This window comes from Podarcis erhardii (genome assembly GCF_964252035.2).
Source record: "Podarcis erhardii genome assembly, chromosome: 10".
In the NCBI taxonomy this organism is placed as follows: Eukaryota; Metazoa; Chordata; class Lepidosauria; order Squamata; family Lacertidae; genus Podarcis; species Podarcis erhardii.
The window spans coordinates 32276879-32295470 of NC_138500.1; the positions used below are offsets into that span (position 1 = coordinate 32276879).

Genomic DNA, 18592 nt, shown 5'->3' on the forward strand with positions numbered 1-18592 from the left:
CCAGAGTATTTATACAGGTGCAGCGTATCTCAATTCTGCAAGTCAAGTTGACCTGCCAAAAACCCTGAACAGTTATTAAAGGTGCAAGCACCTCCATTCTTCTTTGTACTTGGTAACGTGTTGGTCCATAAAAGGGGGGAAACCAGCCCCAAATACAGTAAGGCAAGATCTTTATTGGGAAGAACCAAAGTTTCACAGAAATGTGGCAAGCTTTTGAATTCTCCAGAACTCTTCATCAGGCAAGATGTTACACAAAGTGGGGCGATGACGACAAAGAGCACAAAAACCAGGCTGACGTAATAATAGCCATGAGATCAACTGTTCAAGCTGCCTGCAAAGAAGGTGGGACTGTCCAGTGTGACAGGCAATGAAAGCTTCTGGGTGTTTCATGAAACTGGAAGCCCCTGGACTCAGAACTAAATCCCAGAGAGGGTGCAAAATGCATCTTTTCAGGCAGCTAGTATTTGATTTAATTAGATGATCACTTGCCTGGGGTGTTTAATGTTACCGTTTTTTGCAGGGCAGCTTTTTGGGTGTAAGTGTATTGTTCCGTCTGCTTTTGTGTGCTGCCTTTGAGTGTGTGAAAAGGTGGCTGGCAATATAAACAACAAAGGAATATGCTATAGTAAGGAGGATCCTATGGTGACCAGCTACAAAGCAGAACAGGGTGGTCTTGAGGCCAGTCTCTTAGCTGAGCCCACCTCACAGGGTTGTTGCGAGGATAAAACGGGATGGAGGAGAACTATGTGCACCACCTCGAGTTCCTTGGAGGGAAGGTGGGAAACAAATTTAAAAATAAAAAAACAGAGTTCTTCCTACCCCTCTTAAGAGCCATGTATTAGCTAGTGCAGCTTGCTATCCATGCACGACAAGACTCTTCATATTAACGCTCTCTCTCCTGTACAAAAAGGTTTACCTCTGACAGATATTTCCTTCGGGAGTAACAGGATCAGGGCACCGCTGGATCTGGATGGACAATTAGTATTGCACCCTTAGCTGGTTCATATCCTGGTGCCCCCTCCAAAAAACCAAGGTCTTGCACCCTTCGGTACCACGGTGGAGACATTTTCACATGGACCCCCAGACATGGCGGTTCCTCGTCGGTGCCTGCGTTGCGAACCAGCGTCCATTGCGGATAACCCAGTTTCCTTTCCCCCGCCGTGTCTCTTTAAAGCGCGGAGCAGAAGTTCCCCCTCCGAATCCCTCCCTCGCTGCTCTCCCATCCTCGCCCTGACGTCAGGAGGAGGGAGGCGTGTGGGTGCCACGGCCTCCCCCGTGTTTAAAATTCGCCAGAAGGCTGCTCGTGAAGAGGGAGGAGGAGAGCGAGCAGAAGCCTGGCAGCAGAAGGAGCGCCGCTGGCCGCAAGGTAACTTCCTCCGCGGGCGCGCAGGGATGCTTTGTGAATTGGCGCCGGAGCGGGAGGAAGGGGACAGATGGGAGAGGCCACGCCGAGGAGGCGCGAGGAAGGTGATGGAGCCGGCTGCCGAATGGTCTCGCGTGGGGTGGCTCGCTTAACTCTTTTGTGTCGGGTCTCCCGGGTGGGGAGAGAAGGTCCTCTGGCGCTGGGAGCGGAGAGGCGTGTCCCGTCTGTGCGCGCCGGGCGATTTCAGCTGGGGACGAATGGCTGTGGGGAAGGGTGTTTTCCGGGCAGGTGGTGATGGCGAATAGCTGCCTGCCTGTATGGTAGCTTTACTTTGCAACCGAAGGCAGGGGTCGCCTTTCTCGTCTCCTATTCCAAGGGGTGAGGGATCTGGTCAGGAAGGTGTGTTTGTGTGTGTGTGTGTGTTTAAATCTGCTTTGGCACCTAACAAGTTATAATGGACACGGCAGCAAGTCAAAGAAAGGAATAGTGTGAAAGCAATAATTGAAGCTCAGTGATAGTCCTACAAAAAAACAAACAAACAAAAAAACAACAACCTAAAGTAGTATTTGGTTTGCATGGCTTTTGATGAAGCTATCAGAAGGTGCTATGGTGGTTTGGAGTCCCCACCCCTTTTTTGGTCCTGCCTTTCTCGCTCGCTGCCTTTCTTCTTTTCCCTCTCTCTCCCACCCCACCCAAATATCTTGTTTCCAGTTCCAAGGATGCTTCTGTATTCAGATCATAAAGATGGCACTTGAATCTCATTGGATAATCGGCCTCTTGTATATGTGACTGCTTAACCAGAGCTCCACCAGAGGGATGAGACGGACTGTTTTTAGATAAGGGGATTGAGGCCTTGAAGAATGTAACCCAGGTTTTTTTGTTATTTAAAATTTATTTCTTGTTGTAGTTCTTTTTCATCAAAGAGGTGTCTGTCTGGAAATGAATGAGACGATTAATGTTCTCAATTGCATGACACTATCATCACCAGTCTAGGAAGGAAACAGGCTTTTATGAGCATTGGCTAGACAGCCTTTGTATGGTTTTTTTAAACCCTGCTAGATACAAGTCTATGGAGAACAGTATAAGAGAGAGAATAAATGTAACTTGTAACCTGGAAATCTGTAACCTGGAGGAAAGGATTCAGACTCTCTTTATGAATGTGGTTTATTTAAGTATTTCTGGGTGCTTGTAGTCTGTTAATATGTTATAACAACCTATTGGGCGGTGTGCTTTTAAGATGGGCATCTTAAAAATGGTACTCTGTTTAATTCTATAACTATGGGCCTAATAAACTAGTTGTGGTACAAAATCACGTTTACTAGTTAATGTGTATGGCCCCAGTGCATGTACAAACTGCATGTGTGGTCAGGGACTATTCTTTGTTTCTAGGATGGGGCATATGCAACCTTTTGGATGTTGGAGTGCAAGTCCTATCATCCCTGGCTGTGGTGGATGGGAGTTAAGAGTCCAGCAATATCTCAAGGCCACAGGTTCACCTTTCCTCTTTGGGGGTTTCTGGTTCCATGTACAATCTGTTTTCTGCTGCTCCAGAGAAGCGGACACGGAGCAATGGTTCCAAACTACAAGAAAAAAGATTCCACCTAAACATTAGGAAGAACTTCCTGACAGTAAGAGCTGTTCGACAGTGGAATTTGCTGCCAAGGTGTGTGGTGGAGTCTCCTTCTTTGGAGGTCTTTAAGCAGAGGCTTGACAACCATATGTCAGGAGTGCTCTGATGGTGTTTCCTGCTTGGCAGGGGGTTGGACTCGATGGCCCTTGTGGTCTCTTCCAACTCTATGATTCTATGATTCTATCCATAGGGATTGTATGGTCTAGTACATGAAAATTAGGAGTGGGCATTGACGCCACAATCCGGCAGCTCCTTTTGTGCCCATTTGCTGTCTGCACAGTCATCGTGTGAAAAGCCTTCTGGCCTGGTGAGTCCATGGCAAAAGCAAGAACATGGGAACTTCCCATTCTGGATCTCAGCATGTGCATACATTGACCACTTACTCCAGCTTACTCCCACTGCTGTTGTTTGAAGCAGAGTACCAGTGGCGTAGCGTGGGTTGTCAGCACCCGGGGCAAGGCAAGTAATTTGCGCCCCCTAACCCATGGATTTGCGCCCCCTAACCCCCAGATGTTGCGGCCGGTGCGGCCGGCCCCCCCTGCATCCCCCACGCTACGCCACTGCAGAGTACACATGTAATTAGTCACAATCCATAGGTATCCTGTAGCTTCTTGAGAAATACTCCTGTCTGACGTGCTTTCTCTCAAACCAGCTTCCAGTCAATTAGAAAATGGAAGTTGTGGCTAGACTGAGGAGTTGTACATTTCAGGCAGCTGTTGAGCATGTGACAGCATCCAGGAACTGGAAGACAAATCAGGTGATGCACATTGGGTGAAGAAGGCATCTTCACCTTTTCCTCAGGAGTGAAAAGCAATATTAAAAAATGACTTGAAAAGTAGAGGGGGGACATGACCTTGATGAGTTTCAAGCTGCTAATGTGGACATGGGCAGGGGGGGCATCTTACCCCCCAATTAATAAAAAAAAATAGCTAAGATTCTTCCCCCTTAACAAAAGACTCCCCCCCTCAAATCCCGGCTACGTCCACATAGCCTCAGTCTCTTAGCCTCTGGCCCTGCCCAGATCTATAACCACAATTTAAATTGCAAGCCTGTCTGAGTAGGACAGAGCAACACTGTCTGCCTACATAAGTTTGGGGTCAGTCTATTTCTGGAGGCTTACAAGCCAGAAAGCATATTTTGTTTTCTATCTCCTTTATGGGCTCTCTCTAAAGTTTTAGGTGTGGCTATATATGGGAAGGTGCTAAGAATAAGTATGTGTGTTTATTTGGTGGAAAGGGAGAGGCTTCCACAAACCCCCTGCATAAATGAACACTCAGTTCTTGCTTTAAGAAAAATAGTGATTTTATGATGTCTTGCATAGAATATTGAGGAGACTTGATGGATACCAAGAGCCTAATGTGTATCTCTGAAAGGGGCAGACACTGGAAAGACTTCAATAAATTTCCACTTAAAAATGCAATTGAGGATAACTAGTTTAGGATGCAATGCTGGAAGTAAGTTCAGAAGGAACGCCACAGTGGGGGTGCATATAAATACTGTAGATGTGTATAGCAGGGGTGAGCAATCTGTGGCCTTTGGTCTAATTTAATAGTGGCAAGGAGGAGGAAATGAAGAAAGGAATGATAGAAAGAGGCCCCTTTCACTTTTTGTTCCAGCCCTCCCAGCTTCTGGCACTGAAATTTCACTGATGGTTACATGGCCTGTAACAGATTATTCCAAGGGAACATGGCCCTCAATGGGGAAAAAAATTCCTCACCTTTGATGCATAGGAGTACAGTATACGGTTAGCCTCTGAGGAAGAAGATGGGAATCTTTCGGGTGGGAGAAGGCCCTCTTTTAAAAACCCTCAGATTTTGTGTGCGTATATGTACACACACTTCTTTTGAAAGAACGTATGCTTTGATAAACCACTCTTGCACCTTAGTATTAGATGGGGGGGGCGTTCTGAGCAACGAAACATGAGTGTGCTTTCTGGCAGTTGGATTCCCTTCAGTCTGACAAGATCTTTCAGGTATGTAAAAAGGAGAATTATTGGATTTAAAGATGAGGGGCCTGAGAGGAAAGAAGGGATTGGTCTGTAGGACAAGCTTATGTTAATCAAATGTGTATGTAGTAGCTTAGCGAAAAGTGCCATCTGAGAGATTTGCTCTGCCTGCTGCAGTGGTGGCAGGGCTGGAGAGAGTCTAGGGCTGTCCTCTATGTAATTCACTTCCACTGGGACTAAGGAGGAGGAGGAAGAGCAGTGTTAGAAACTGGGATAGAAAAACTAGGAGCCAAACGGCTTCTGGGACCTGGGTTAAAGGTAAAGGTAAAGGTACCCCTGCCCGTACAGGGCAGTCTTGACAGACTCTAGGGTTGTGCGTGCATCTCACTCTAGAGGCCGGGAGCCAGCGCTGTCCGCAGACACTTCCAGGTCACGTGGCCAGCGTGACGAAGCTGCTCCGGCGAACCGGCACCAGAGCAGCACATGGAAACGCTGTTTACCTTCCCGCTGGTGAGCGGTCCCTATTTATCTACTTGCACTTAAGGGTGCTTTTGAACTGCTAGGTGGGCAGGAGCTGGGACCGAACGGCAGGAGCTCACCCCGCCGCCGGGATTCGAACCACCGACCATGCGATTGGCAAGTCCTAGGCACTGAGGTTTTACCAACAGTGCCACCCGCGTCCCACGGGACCTGGGTTGTTGGGCGCCAAAACAGAATGTCTAGTTGCCAAACTAGGGAGGGGGTTTGGCAATACTTTTTATTTATTATTTTGATAAGCATGAACTAATATGCAATTCACATAAGTCACACATTATTCACACCACATTTTTAGCAGAAATTGTTAATACATGTTTAATTTGGTGTTTACAATATTGCCTATGCTTAACATACACTTCGAGGCTTCAGATCACATACATTTCAGTACTTCTTGAGTGTCAGCCAGGCGCAGAAAATGGCACCCAGACTTTTGAGGTGCTCACAAATGGAGAACCTTTAGGAGCAAAATGCGCCTAGTGCCCTGCTAATTTTGAACCTGGTGGAGGAGGAGGACATTGTCGGCTGCTGCCACCCAGTGGACTGGTTGCAAGTAAGAAGATGGGGGCACTGGCTTGAGAGTAGGCTGAGGTGGGCGGGGTAAAGTAAAATAAACCCAATAAATCAAATTGCATTTAAGAATAAACTGAAAATGATGCTTTATTATTTTTTATGGCAAAAGCTCTTGTAGACCGCAGTCCTGTATATCAGGTACATGAAGAGTTGCAGTCCTATAGGCACAGGGCTAGGGGATTTCAAAAAATAGTTGTTAACACCGACATCCAGGCATTGATAAGCCAATTATGTGTAGTGTAGCTAGAAAAACCTTTGTCTTGATTAAACCTCAGGTTGTAGCACTGAATGTTTTAATAGCAGTTTTACATGCAGTTTCCCTTATGAAGTTCCTTTGTTCCAGTATGGCCACCTTAAGGTCAGGTACAGAGTGTCCTGACAGGATGAAGCTTTCCCCCCACTGATTTTATTTATTTACTGCCATTTCTGATGTTAGATTTGTGTCCATTCCTTTGTGCAGAGACTGGCTTGTTTTGCTGTGCGTCATCTGCAGGAGGACATTGTCTGCAGACGATGGTATATACCTAATGGGAAGATAAGCAAGAGAATGAGCCTGATGTCGTTGTGGATGGCTTCAGTAGGTTTGGCCATAGTGTCGCTAGCTAGACAATGGGACAGAGCTGGCATCTGGGTCTGCTGTTCCTATAAAATGATACAACAAAAAATCACTTTCACAGAATGTTTCGTGTTTTGAAGTGTAAGCTATTGAACACCTGATGAAGAATACTGCAGTTCTGTGCTGCCTTTTGGATGGCTTCTTGCATCTATTTTCTCCAAGGCCATTGATTGCTAAGGGCATAACTTCTGCAGTTTGTTTTTGTGAAGTGGTTTGTAGCTGGATTGCAGTCACGATGCACAAATCTGCTTCACCATATTTGAAATCTGGTATCTAGAATAGGAGTAGAACCTGTGACTTTGGCTCTCATTTTGAGTAATGGACTAGAATCCCCTTTCTTGGCCTGCTTGTGCCATATCACAGGCCTCTGCTGCCATGTCCTATTCTTACTTTTCATCTTTTATTAAATGTGACACCTGAAAAAGCTCAGGAGGCCTTGCATAAGCAGGACTTGTCTTGAAACAGACATTTTTTGGGGTAGAATCTGTGGTGGTTTCATGATGGATTTCAGATGGTGACTTCCATATGCAATGATGAAGACTGGTAATGTGTGTGGTGTCTCTAGGCTTTTATAGCTGGTTGCCATCATGCCTTATCCGTGAGTTTCCCAGAGCATCTGGTTGAGGGACAGAATGCTAGATTATGTAGACCAGGCCTCCGAGTGGTCCTCCAGGTGTTGCTGCACTACAGCTTCCATTAGCCCTTGCCAGCATGGCCAGCGGTCATGGATGATGGAAGTTGTAGTCAACATCTAGAGGGCCACAGGTTCTCCATCTTGAGGTACTCCTTTCTTCCACCCACGATGGTGGTTCTTGTCATCTTGGCACCCTGGAAAGAGCTGCTATAAAATGTATTTTGTTAGCAGTAATTCAAGGGTTTTTGAACAGGGAAATGAAGTTTGGTATGGGACAAAACGAAAATATATTATTTGGACACCAGAGTTTGATCTTCTACATTTTTTTACCTCCTCTCACATTTCTTCTGAATTTCCTATTATAGTAGGCCTGTTAGCAGACTTACTGCAAGGCAGCATGATTTCAAGGGATTAATGAAATAGTTCTGCTGCTTTCTAAAGCTGCAAAGTACTGTGGTTATTGATGCCAAGTGTTACTTCTTTTCATCCTGCTAGCCTGCCGTTTAATCCATTGGCTGTAAATATACAGAGAGTGAAATCACACCCACAGAACATAATGATGGATATCTCTTCAGGGATGACTTCTGACTACCTGCCAGGCCCCTTTGTTCCAGTAGGGCTACAGTATATGGGCCTACAACATCCACTTGGATAGCAGTGGAAAGCCATTCCACTTCCTGTGAACCAGAGAATGGCTAGTGACCATATACAGTGGTACCTTGGGTTACAGATGCTTCAGGTCACAGACTCCGCTAACCCAGAAATAGTACCTCGGGTTAATAACTTTGCTTCAGAATGAGAACAGAAATTGCGCAGCGGCGGTGCAGCAGCAGCAGGAGGCCCCATTAGCTAAAGTGGTGCTTCAGGTTAAGAACAGTTTCAGATTGAGAACGGACCTTCGGAACGAATTAAGTACTTTACCCAAGGTACCACTGTACACCCAGTTCCTAGGTATCCACGACACTCATCCTTTCTTCCGAAAAAGGACTAGTGGGTCTAAAGTGGAGTTGGGACGACTCCTCTTAAAGACAAAACACATTTTCTGACATCCTTTCTGTCATCCCTGCTGAGCGGAGACCAAGCCTCTCACACTGCACTCGCTAGTTCCTGATGGGTAGGTTTACCCCCCTGTCAGTCCTTTTATGTCCAGTGATGTCAAGTGACTTGATTTCACATGAAGGATTGAGAGGAGTACACTCCAGATGCGCTCTGATTCTCCTTTCCAGCTACTGATAGATTTTGGTACTTTTTGAATCCGCCACCTTTCTCTGTTGTCAAATTCAAATATAGTGCTTAACTCTACCAGCAGCTAGAAAGGAAATTCTTCCTCTGCAGCTTGACCCTGTGGGTTTATCTGTTCTGTGCTTGATGCCTTATGACATCAGGTGATAGACAGGTGGATAGAAATGGGTATAGTTTAGTCCCAGGGGTTTCAAACGTGGATCTCCAGCTGTTTTTGGACTACAGTTCCCATCGTTCCTGACTACTGGTCCTTCTAGCTAAGGATGATGGGAGTTGTAGTCCAAAAACTGCTGGAGACCCAATTTTGGGAAATCCTGGTTTAGGCTAAATAGGGAAGCTTGGTGAGCCTAATTATGTTTGCAGACTGGAGGTTATCTGGCCTTAGGCCTGTATTTGGTGCTGAAATACCCTTGGTCACCATGATGGATGATGTATGGCAGAAGGACTGGGCAGAGGTGGCTTTAGGTTACTGTGACTGGTTTGGCTGCACTGGTTGCTGGCACTGCAACAATGATGTAGAATGGAGGGCGAGAGGCGGGGGTGGGTGGGTTTGTGCCGAATTTGAGCATCACACAGGACGCTGTTGAAATTTGAGAGCCCAAAGTCTGCCACTGAACAGGAGAGTGTGACCTTGCTGATTCTACTGGATCTCTTGGTGACTTTGATACCACTGTCCATGGTATCATTCTAGGTAAGCTGTCCGTGGTGGTGGTGGGGTGGCATTCCTTTGCAGTGGTTGTGGTAGATAATTCCAGAAGACTGGGCTCGGAAACAGGCCTGGCAGTTATACCATGGGGTCCCACAGGGTTTCAACTTGCTATTTAACATTTCATATGAAACTAGTGAGTGAGGTCATCTAGATATTCCTAGTGAGGTGCCATCAATATTTCAGTGGCATCCATCTCTTTTTCTCCTTTTCATCTGACTCAGGTGCTGAATCAGTGCTTGGGAACAGTAATGCTCTGGATGAGGGCCAACAGATTGAAGCTCAGTCCCGACACTCTGGCTTGGAAGTGCAGCTAATTCTACTTCACTTCTGAGCCATGCCCTGTGCTTACCTGAATATAAAGTATAACTCTGCAACTGATCAGATATTCTTCTGAGACAAACCTGATAAACAGAGCTGCATAAAAAATTGGTCAAAGGCAACCATAATTTTAATTTTAATTTTAATTTATATTTTACATTTTTAATATGGAATACTTTGTCATTGTAATCTGCTTTGAGACCTAAATGGTTGAAAGGACCTGAATATAAGCTTTAAAAATAAATAAAACCGGTTAATAATTTACAAGCGAGAAACATGGAGGCTGATAAGAAATTAGCACAATGCCAGCTTATCACAGAACATTTTTGGACTTGCGATTTTACTTCCTCGTTTAAACTATTGAGTGTTGGAAGCCCTTGTACTGCAAATTGCCCTCAGCTCTGTTCCTAGATGTTAGAGGGCTTCCCCTCCTTGCCATTGGCTCTGCAGCTAGTCTTAAACTGGGTGGTTAAATACTTAAGGTCAGTGGGAAAGCATTTCGCTCTAAAATCTGTATTTGGTTCTGGACTTACTTAAGCAGGCTTAAAATGCATGTACTGTATGTTCTGGGCTTTTAGTGTCATGCCGCAGGTTAATGATTGAGTGGTACTGGAGAGTTTGAATTTGAAACATGTGCTTGAATTCTATATAATTTTAATATCCCATCCTTTCCCCAAAGAGCTCAAGGCCTCAGACACAACTCTTTCCCAACCCCAGTTTTATCATCTCAACATTATAGTATGAAGAGTGAGGTTAGGCCCAAGAGTTGAGTTTCATGGCTGTGTTGGCATTTGAATATGGGTTTCCTGGTCCTAGTTCAACATATTAACCACTACACTATGCTAGTTGGCCATATCAAACGGGGTCAGTCTTGAATGTATGCATAGAAATGAATTAACATATACACAAGCAATTACCATTTGTCAGAGAGCCTACACTGATGAAAGTTGTAGTCCATCAAGGCATCGGGATGGAGGCGGCTGGCCTAGAGCATTTAAAAAACACACTACCACTGACATTGCATATTTAAGGTCATTACATCCCAGTTATCTGAATCCCCTTATTGCTCTTGCCTTCTTCTCCTATTGCTATAGGGACTAGTTTCTGAGTTGGCCAAGAGGCGTTCTGGTGAATATGTTGTCTTTTGCTGCCCTAATTTAGTCCTGATCCCTGGTTAGGAAGCTTGCATGATTTCTCTGTGTTCTACTATGGCATTATGTAAACACCCATTTTGGCGAGTCAGAAGGAATGCAAGTAAATAGGCGCCTGCTGCTAACCAAATAGCTGAGCGCTTAAATCCCCGTTCTTTTGGCTTAGTGACAGGTCTGTGCTCTTTGAGTCAGCTGGTTTTCCTCTCCCTCTCTGTCTGTGTCTCATGCACACCCCTATACCTGCTTAGTTACCTTTCTTTTTCTGGCCACGTATTGCTGTTACTGTAGCATCACAGTGCCTGCAGCATCCTTCTGTTTTTCACGGCAGGGGGGACTGGGGGACCACAGGGGAGCACGGGAAGAGTAGACGATTTGGGCTTGTGAGATCACTTGCAGAAATAATTCCTTTAGCCTTGAAGTGACCGCTCACGTAGCAAAAGGAGAGGAAAGCAAATGATGTTATAATTCCCACCAAAGATTAGCAAGCTAGATATTTGGAGGATAATACTGGAGCCATAGACGTCATGCAGCCACCTTTTAATTATCTGCACAGTTCTGTGTGGATAATTCATATGGTTAAATAAGCCTGAAGCATCTGTGTTGCAACTGCATCTAAAGGGGGGAGGGGACTTTTCTTTTCTTTTGCAGTGTGGTGGTCAAAAGAGACAAACCCGAAATGTCATAGGAAGTGCCGAAAGGTAGCGTTGTGTGATGAAATGTAATTATCCAAACTGAGCTGCAGCATTTTTATCTCTTTTAGAAGGGATGTTAAAATGGTCTCTGAGGTTGGGCTGATCTAATCTCAAGGCTAGGAAGAGGGAAGTGGTGTGTGTGTCTTCAGCATTGCAGGCTTTCTACCAGGAGTAGCTGATATGGTGCCCACCAGACATAGCTGGACTCCAGCTCCCATTCTCCTGACTCATTGACCATGCTTGCTGGGGTTGATGGAGTTGGGAGTCCAACACACACTGGCTACCCCTCCATTACGCAGTTGGTTATGATTCCAGAAGCTCCATCTGGCTGCCTTTTCAGCCCCAGCCTGCACAGTTCCTCAGTCAACTAGTTAGAACTATTTATTCCACTCTGGGCTAATGACAACATGGACACAAGTTTTTAAGTACCCTAGAATGCTTCTTTGGAAGTCTCCATAGACCATTGTCTTGGAGCCCACAGACAAGCTGGTGGCACCACTGCCAATCAGCTTTTCCATTACTTAGGACTCTTCTTTTTCTGTTCGCATGACAGGTTGATCTCAAAGGCTGAGAGTCGTTGATCACCTCTTTCCTGTTGACATACCAGAGGACAGCCACACCATGTCATCTGACCAGACTTCTCAGTCCACTGTGCCACCTCTCCACTCTCCAAAGTCACCTGTGTGGCCAATTTTCCCTTTTAACAGAGAGGGAAGCCGGATCTGTGAGAGAGGTGCCCACCTTCTTCGGGACTTACCCAGCCCACTTCCCACAAAAAGAACAAGGACATACTCTGCGTAAGTAACTAGACTGTGCAACTAAGCTAGGAATCACCAGGGTCATTTTTTTTCCATTTTAAAATTGGTTAACAATTAGACTTTGACAGTGTGGAATATACCAGGGCAAGGGGGCTTGGGGAGAGGAGGAATTGATTTTTTTCTGATTTGTGCACATTATTTGATTGTGGTTGATTTCTGACAGAGTTCTTTCAGACTTTGATGGAAAGTGGTGGTGTGATAAGACCACGATGACACTATTTTCTGATAACTTCGGTTAATCCCATGTCAAATGGTCCTATTGAGTCATTTTGTATTCATACCCCAGAGTCTTCTGAGCAGTCCTTGGGACAAACTATGAATCTTGCAGTTCATGAGCAATGCTACCTTTTCTTGGACCCCATCAATTGTACGACCTGTGAGGCTTTGAGGAACCTTACTTATCTGGACTAGAGTTTAAACATTTTTGGGGGGAGGGGGAAGAACTCTAAAGCAAAGTAAGAGTTTCCTTACCAACAATTCACTCTTCTAATTCAAACTTCCTCCAACATTCCTAGCTATGGTGGTTGTTGAATTGAGAGATGTTAGATTGTGCAAGTTGCTTTTTAATGTAAGTTTTTTTAAAAATATGATATCCTCTGTCAGATTTCAAAAAAGTTTTTGAGGATTTGCTAAATTGGTATAAAATTTAGTTCCAGCTATAGTCTGGACTGTGGGGGGGAAATGGGAGCCTTGAAACCGTGAGGTTGTTTAGAAAGGTAACACATGAACATTTTCCTGGCTGAACATGCCAGTGTGGTTTAGACTGAGTCTCAAACCTCTTTCTTCTTCCTAGGACGGCTCGTGCTTCCGCTGGTCCTGTCTACAAGGGTGTATGTAAGCAGTTTTCACGCTCCCAAGGCCATGGCTTCATCACCCCAGAGAGTGGCACAGAGGACATATTTGTACATGTGTCCGAGTAAGTTCCATGGCTGCAGAGCCTTTAACATCTTATGTTATGATGCAAATATCTCACATCTGAACAGTCACTGCTCCTTTCTCTCTCCCAAACCCTACTTGTGTCAACAGCATCATTGTAAGGACACATTTATGAAGGAGCCCTGTTAACTGGATGTTGATAGATTTATTAATAATAATGATGACAAATTAAACAGAAAATTAAGAAACTGCTGAAATGTTGTTTACTTTTTCTTTTTCAGCATCGAGGGGGAATATGTTCCAGTAGAAGGAGATGAGGTCACATACAAAATCTGCCCCATCCCACCAAAGAACCAGAAGTTCCAGGCTGTGGAGGTGGTGCTTACTCATTTAGCTCCACACACAAAGCATGAAACGTGGTCTGGCCAAATCATTGGATCGTAAACTTCTTTTTGAGCCTGCAGGACAACCCCACCAAGGAGGTGGGGTTGAATGATGTGGTGGGTGGTGGAACTGCTGGAGCAATGGCAGAGAGCCCAGGCTGGCAATTCTTGTTTGCAGTGTGACATGTTGGCATTTATGTTGTCTTTTCTAAGATTTACCTTTTGGTTTGTAGCTGTGCTTTTTTTTTCAAAATGGCAAGCAGGAAGTGGAAAAGGGTTGCTGGGTGGATTTTCTCCTATGTCTCGTGAGCTCATAATTGTACCTGAATAGACAAAGGAAGAGCTCTCGAGTTTTTTTGGGGGGTGTCTTTATCCAGAAAGGCAGACTTTTATTTGTCTCGCTGCTGCCCTAAATGCATTAACAGAAGTCTTATGTATTGTCCTGCTCTGTTTAACAAATTATCCCATTGCTTTTTCAACGGGCTGGTCCAGGCGGTCCACCCAGGGGAGTTTGCATTAAGCTCTCTTGTTCTTCTCAGCCAGAGTAGGTATTAAGAGATGCAGTGATATTTTGTAGGGGGGCAGGGACAATTGTACATTGCCTGAAGACAGTGTCTCCCAGAGCCCCACACAAATTGTGCCATCTTCAGAGACACTTGTAGGTATGTGCTTTTTGTCCCATCTTGTCCCCCTCCCCCTCCCCAGCCACCTTGCCCTGTGTAAGGGAGGGACCATATGACTTGCACTCCTCTCCCTAAGTCCACTGATGTCGCTGTTGTTCTCTGTTGAGATCAGTGGTTTGGCTACCACAGCTAGGCAAACTGTGGCAACCGGATTACTGGTTTGGTGACAGATGCTGCTTCTCCCCCACCCCCCCAACACCACCCCTGCACACATAATTGCAAGTTGGATGTCTAGTATCTCAAGGGTGTTGTGTAGAGAGCAAGTAGAATGCATCACTGAAGAAGCAGTTTCTGAAAACTATCAAGATCCATGAAGTCCCTCTCTTGAGTGGTATTCACAACTTAATTTCTCAGATCTTTCTCATATGGCATAGATAAATTACTTTTCTTACTCAGTCCCCTGATTGAACCAGGAGACAAGAATTGAGGGGTTGGGGATTTGTGGTTAACTGGGCACTGGACATCATCATTAAGGTGAACTTGCGATCATAAGCTGTCTTGGAAATGTCAGATCCTGTGCTGCTTCTATCTGTCCAAGGCATGATGTGAGTTACTTTGTGGTAGAAGCGCTGAATATTAAATTCTTTGGTATTATGCAGCAGTTTAGGTACTTAATCCTTCAGTTAAATGATGAATACACAATATTGTGAAAACTGCTGGTCTGTTCTCTGTGCCATTGATACAGGTTTACTTCAAAAGCAGATCATTCTGAATGCTGTGTTGCAAGGAGTCTTTATTCATTTAAATTCCTGTTGAAATAGTCCCCTCTTTGGCAGATTCTTTCCCGTGGCTTTTTATAAGAACAGAAATCCGGAGAGGGGGAGCCGGGAAAGAGAATACACACACACACACACACACACACACACACACACACACACACACATATATATATGAACACTAGAACAGGTTTTCTCAGGGTAAGGTGATCATTTGCTTGGAAGAGAGGTACACAATAGGGTGCCCTTCAGCTGTTGTGGACTACCACTCTCATTAGCCTCGGCCAGCATGGCCAGTGACCAGGGCTGATGTGAGTTGTGGTTCAGAACACCTGGAGGCACTGTGCTGGTTATCCCTGCCTTAGGCATAGCTGGTTAATGGAAGGCTAGACATCCTTTTCAGTGTTGCAAAACATATTCCTACAAAGTCTAAGATTTGAATCTTCCTGCATTGGATTACACAAGCCAATTGAAAATCTGCAAATACCGTAATACTTGACCTGTCACTATAAGTTCTTCCATTCTAATTGACTCTGTACTCTCCTGCACATAGCAGTGGATTGTTCCTGAAGGCCCCAGTTGTGGCAGTATCTCGTTCCCAGCTTGCTTCACTTTCCAGATCTCTTGATAGCAGTGATGCGGTGGTAAGGAGTGTGCGGTACAGACATACAAGCCCTGCTCAGACATCATCATGGTCTTCCTGCCTTAACTACTGAGATTCTCTCTCTGCCCCCGTCCCCCATCCTGTTACTCCTAAAGTAAATGCAGCTGCACTCTCTGATGGCAGTGCAGTGTCTTAATTTGCAACATAATGTAATGCCAGAAGAATCAATACATGTATCATTTCCCCATTGGTTTCAAACAGAAGGTAGTAAGTTGGGAGAGGCTGACTTTGAAGTCTTCGCTAATAGACTATTACCCTGCTGACATTACATTTCCCACATATATTAAAATGTAAGTCCCCTCCCCAAGGACATTTGTCTTGCTTAAAAATAATGCAATTAAAAAAATACTGCAGATGAAGGCATTTTTGCTAGAAGAATAATCTATTTTAACATTTAAAACGGAATAGAGTCTATGCGATGCATCTGTTTTATGGTCTTGGGCAATGTATGGTGGTTCCTGGCTGTGGATATTTGCTTTGAGAATAGCATTTTGATTTTCTGCATCTCCAGAGATGTAGGCTTTAGTATTGTCTGCATGTGTTTACGTTTCTGAATGTTGCAGACCATGTTTCCTCAAGATGGGTGTTTGGACGTTCTCCTACTCTTCCTACTATTATCCTAACCTGTACATTTTGGTGGCCCTCTGTGTCCCTAGTTTTGTAGTTAATGAGGGTCATGTGCACAAGAGATGGAGGAATCGTGTATCAATGACAAGATTCATGGGCCAGTAATTGATAATGGGCTCTAGTGGCATTGTATCTAGTTATGTTTTGGTTCTTGTCCAGCCTTCCCCAACTTTTACTTCTCTCCCCAGGATATACAGGGTCATGTCTAAAGCACAAACCTGATTTCTAATAGATGTTCTGAGTAGAAAAAAATTCCCAGGATAGGGTGTGCATGTTAGGAATTTGCATGGTGTCAATCAGTTGCTAACCTCATTTTGAACAGTAGACTGACAAGTCTAAAGCTTCTTGGGCAATATCATATCGGATGTTGCTTGACCTTTCAGAGGGGCTGAACATGCATCGTAAAACTTTTGTATGATGCACTAGAAGTGTACACACCACTGTTGTAGGAGCTAAGAGGGGTGATTAAGTGGCAAGTATGCACGTGAGTGGCTTAATTTGAGAGTTGGAAGGAGCTTGGTAGATAGAGCCCAAAGTATGCTGGAATCGTGAGAATGAGACTGGTGTCTTCAGAGTCGTTCTTTTTGTGCTTGCAGTGCATCTTCAGAGGCTTTCATGTGGTGGTGTGTGGCTGTTTACTGCACACCTGTCCTCTGTGGTTCACATCTCTGGGACTTCAGTGATAGTTGGTCCTCTATAGCAGCGTTCCCCAACCTTGTGGTCCAAAAACAGCCGGAGACCCACAGTTGGGAAACAGTTGCTCTACAGTATAGAGCAGACCTGAGGAACCTTTGGTCCTCCAGATGTTGCAGAACTGCAACTCCCTTCAGCCCTAGCAAGCATGGTGAAGGACGGGGGGAGCTGTAGTTCAGCAACATCTGGAGGGCCAAAGGTTTCCCACAGAATTTGCATAGTTGGGGGCTGGAGCACAACTGTGCAGCCAGCATAGACTGCATACTCTGCAAGAAACAGGTGTATAATGGCAGCCTGGTGTTCTCTAGCATTATAACATCATGCTTTTTTCTTTCTTTCCAGGAGCACTTCTCATGTTTTCAGTTTAGCACTACAGTATCAGTATCAAACCATGATCACAGGAAAGTCTGTGCAAAGATGCCCAGAGGGGGATTATTTCCCTCCATGTGTGCTGACAATGCTGGAAGATTAAATGTAGTCCTGTTAGAACACTGGCATTATATCCACACCATACACTTAAAAGCACATGGCTTCCCTCAAAGAATCCTGAGAAGTGTAGTTTGTTAAGGGTACTTGGCATTGTAGTTCTGTGAGGGGGAGACTGCATTTCCCAGGATTCCTTGGGGGAAAGTGTATGGTGTAGATGTGACCTGAGTAGCTTCCAGTTAAGTATGTGGGCTTTGGTTTCTAAATGAAATGAGGATTGGCCCTCCAGAAGGAGCACATGGTCAGATGGATATGTCTAGAATGGTTTTGGGTTCAACTACAGGTTAAACGAAATCATGAGTCTTTCTGGAACAGACTGAGCATTGCAGGTATATTTTTGAATATACACCCTACATCTAGAAAAGAGCGCATTGTTGAGAGGTTCTGACCTAACCCGCCCCTGATGTGCTATTTTCCACATACAGGGAACCAAAACGATGACACCACCTCCTTGTACCTACTTTGTTGAAGGAACAACCTGGAAACTCTGACAATGTGAATTTTCTAAATCTGTAGCATACTATTGCAAACACAACCATGTGGTGTTGAAATAGCACTACTCAAAATGGCTGCCCAGCTACATTCTAGGGAGGGTGTTGGTTTTCTCTTGCTTCTGAGACTAGTTCTTTCCAAGTTCTAATCTGTTTGGTTATGGAAACATTCTGTGTCCTCCTTGGATTAAAAGGACAACATCCAAAACTATGTGTCTTGGAGCCAAATTGTACAGAGGAGCTTCACCTCTCTGTATTCGAGATAAAATGAGAGTAGTGAGGTGTTTATTTTAAAGGCCTTTAAAACTCAGATGCATGTGCTCTTGACATAGGCATAGACATTGGGGAAGGAACATGTTTTAGTCTTTCCGTCCCAAGGTGAGCAAACAGTCCAATGGAGGAACGAAGCAGGAAAAGGAAGCAATTTCCCATGGGGCATCCAGACCCCTGTGTGTGACCTGCTTCCTGTGACAGCCAGAGGGACTTCCTGCTGCTGTTCTGCTTACATTAAACACCAGCAGCTCCTCGCCTCTGCCCCTCCCCTTGAAGGTGCAATAGCAGTGGAAGTGCCACAAAATGGCATCTTCTCTCTGGGAAAGCTTTTGATTCTTTCTGAAATAATCTTTGTTACCTATGGTGTGTCTGTGTTTTTACAACTTTTGGTGTGGTCCTTGCCTGTCTGACCCCGTGTTGACCTTTGTAATACCGGCAATAAACCATTAAAGTGACTTTCCCACAAGTCTCTCCT

The 18592-nt window shown here is 44.9% G+C and overlaps 1 protein-coding gene across 2 annotated transcripts; it reads left to right on the forward strand.

Annotated features, from left to right (window-relative positions):
• The first annotated feature begins 1287 nt into the window (after nucleotides 1-1287).
• CSDC2 (cold shock domain containing C2) lies at nucleotides 1288-14564 on the forward strand. 2 transcript variants are annotated; one of them, XM_081877693.1, is made up of 4 exons: nucleotides 1288-1366; nucleotides 11961-12204; nucleotides 13019-13141; nucleotides 13383-14564. In XM_081877693.1, the coding sequence occupies exons 2-4, from the start codon at nucleotides 12029-12031 to the stop codon at nucleotides 13543-13545; spliced, it is 462 nt and encodes a 153-aa protein (XP_081733819.1). In that variant the 5' UTR covers nucleotides 1288-1366; nucleotides 11961-12028; the 3' UTR covers nucleotides 13546-14564. The 2 variants fall into 2 exon arrangements, with proteins under 2 accessions (XP_081733819.1, XP_081733820.1); XM_081877694.1 differs by lacking the exon at nucleotides 1288-1366 and adding an exon at nucleotides 1373-1467.
• Nucleotides 14565-18592: the final 4028 nt, after the last annotated feature.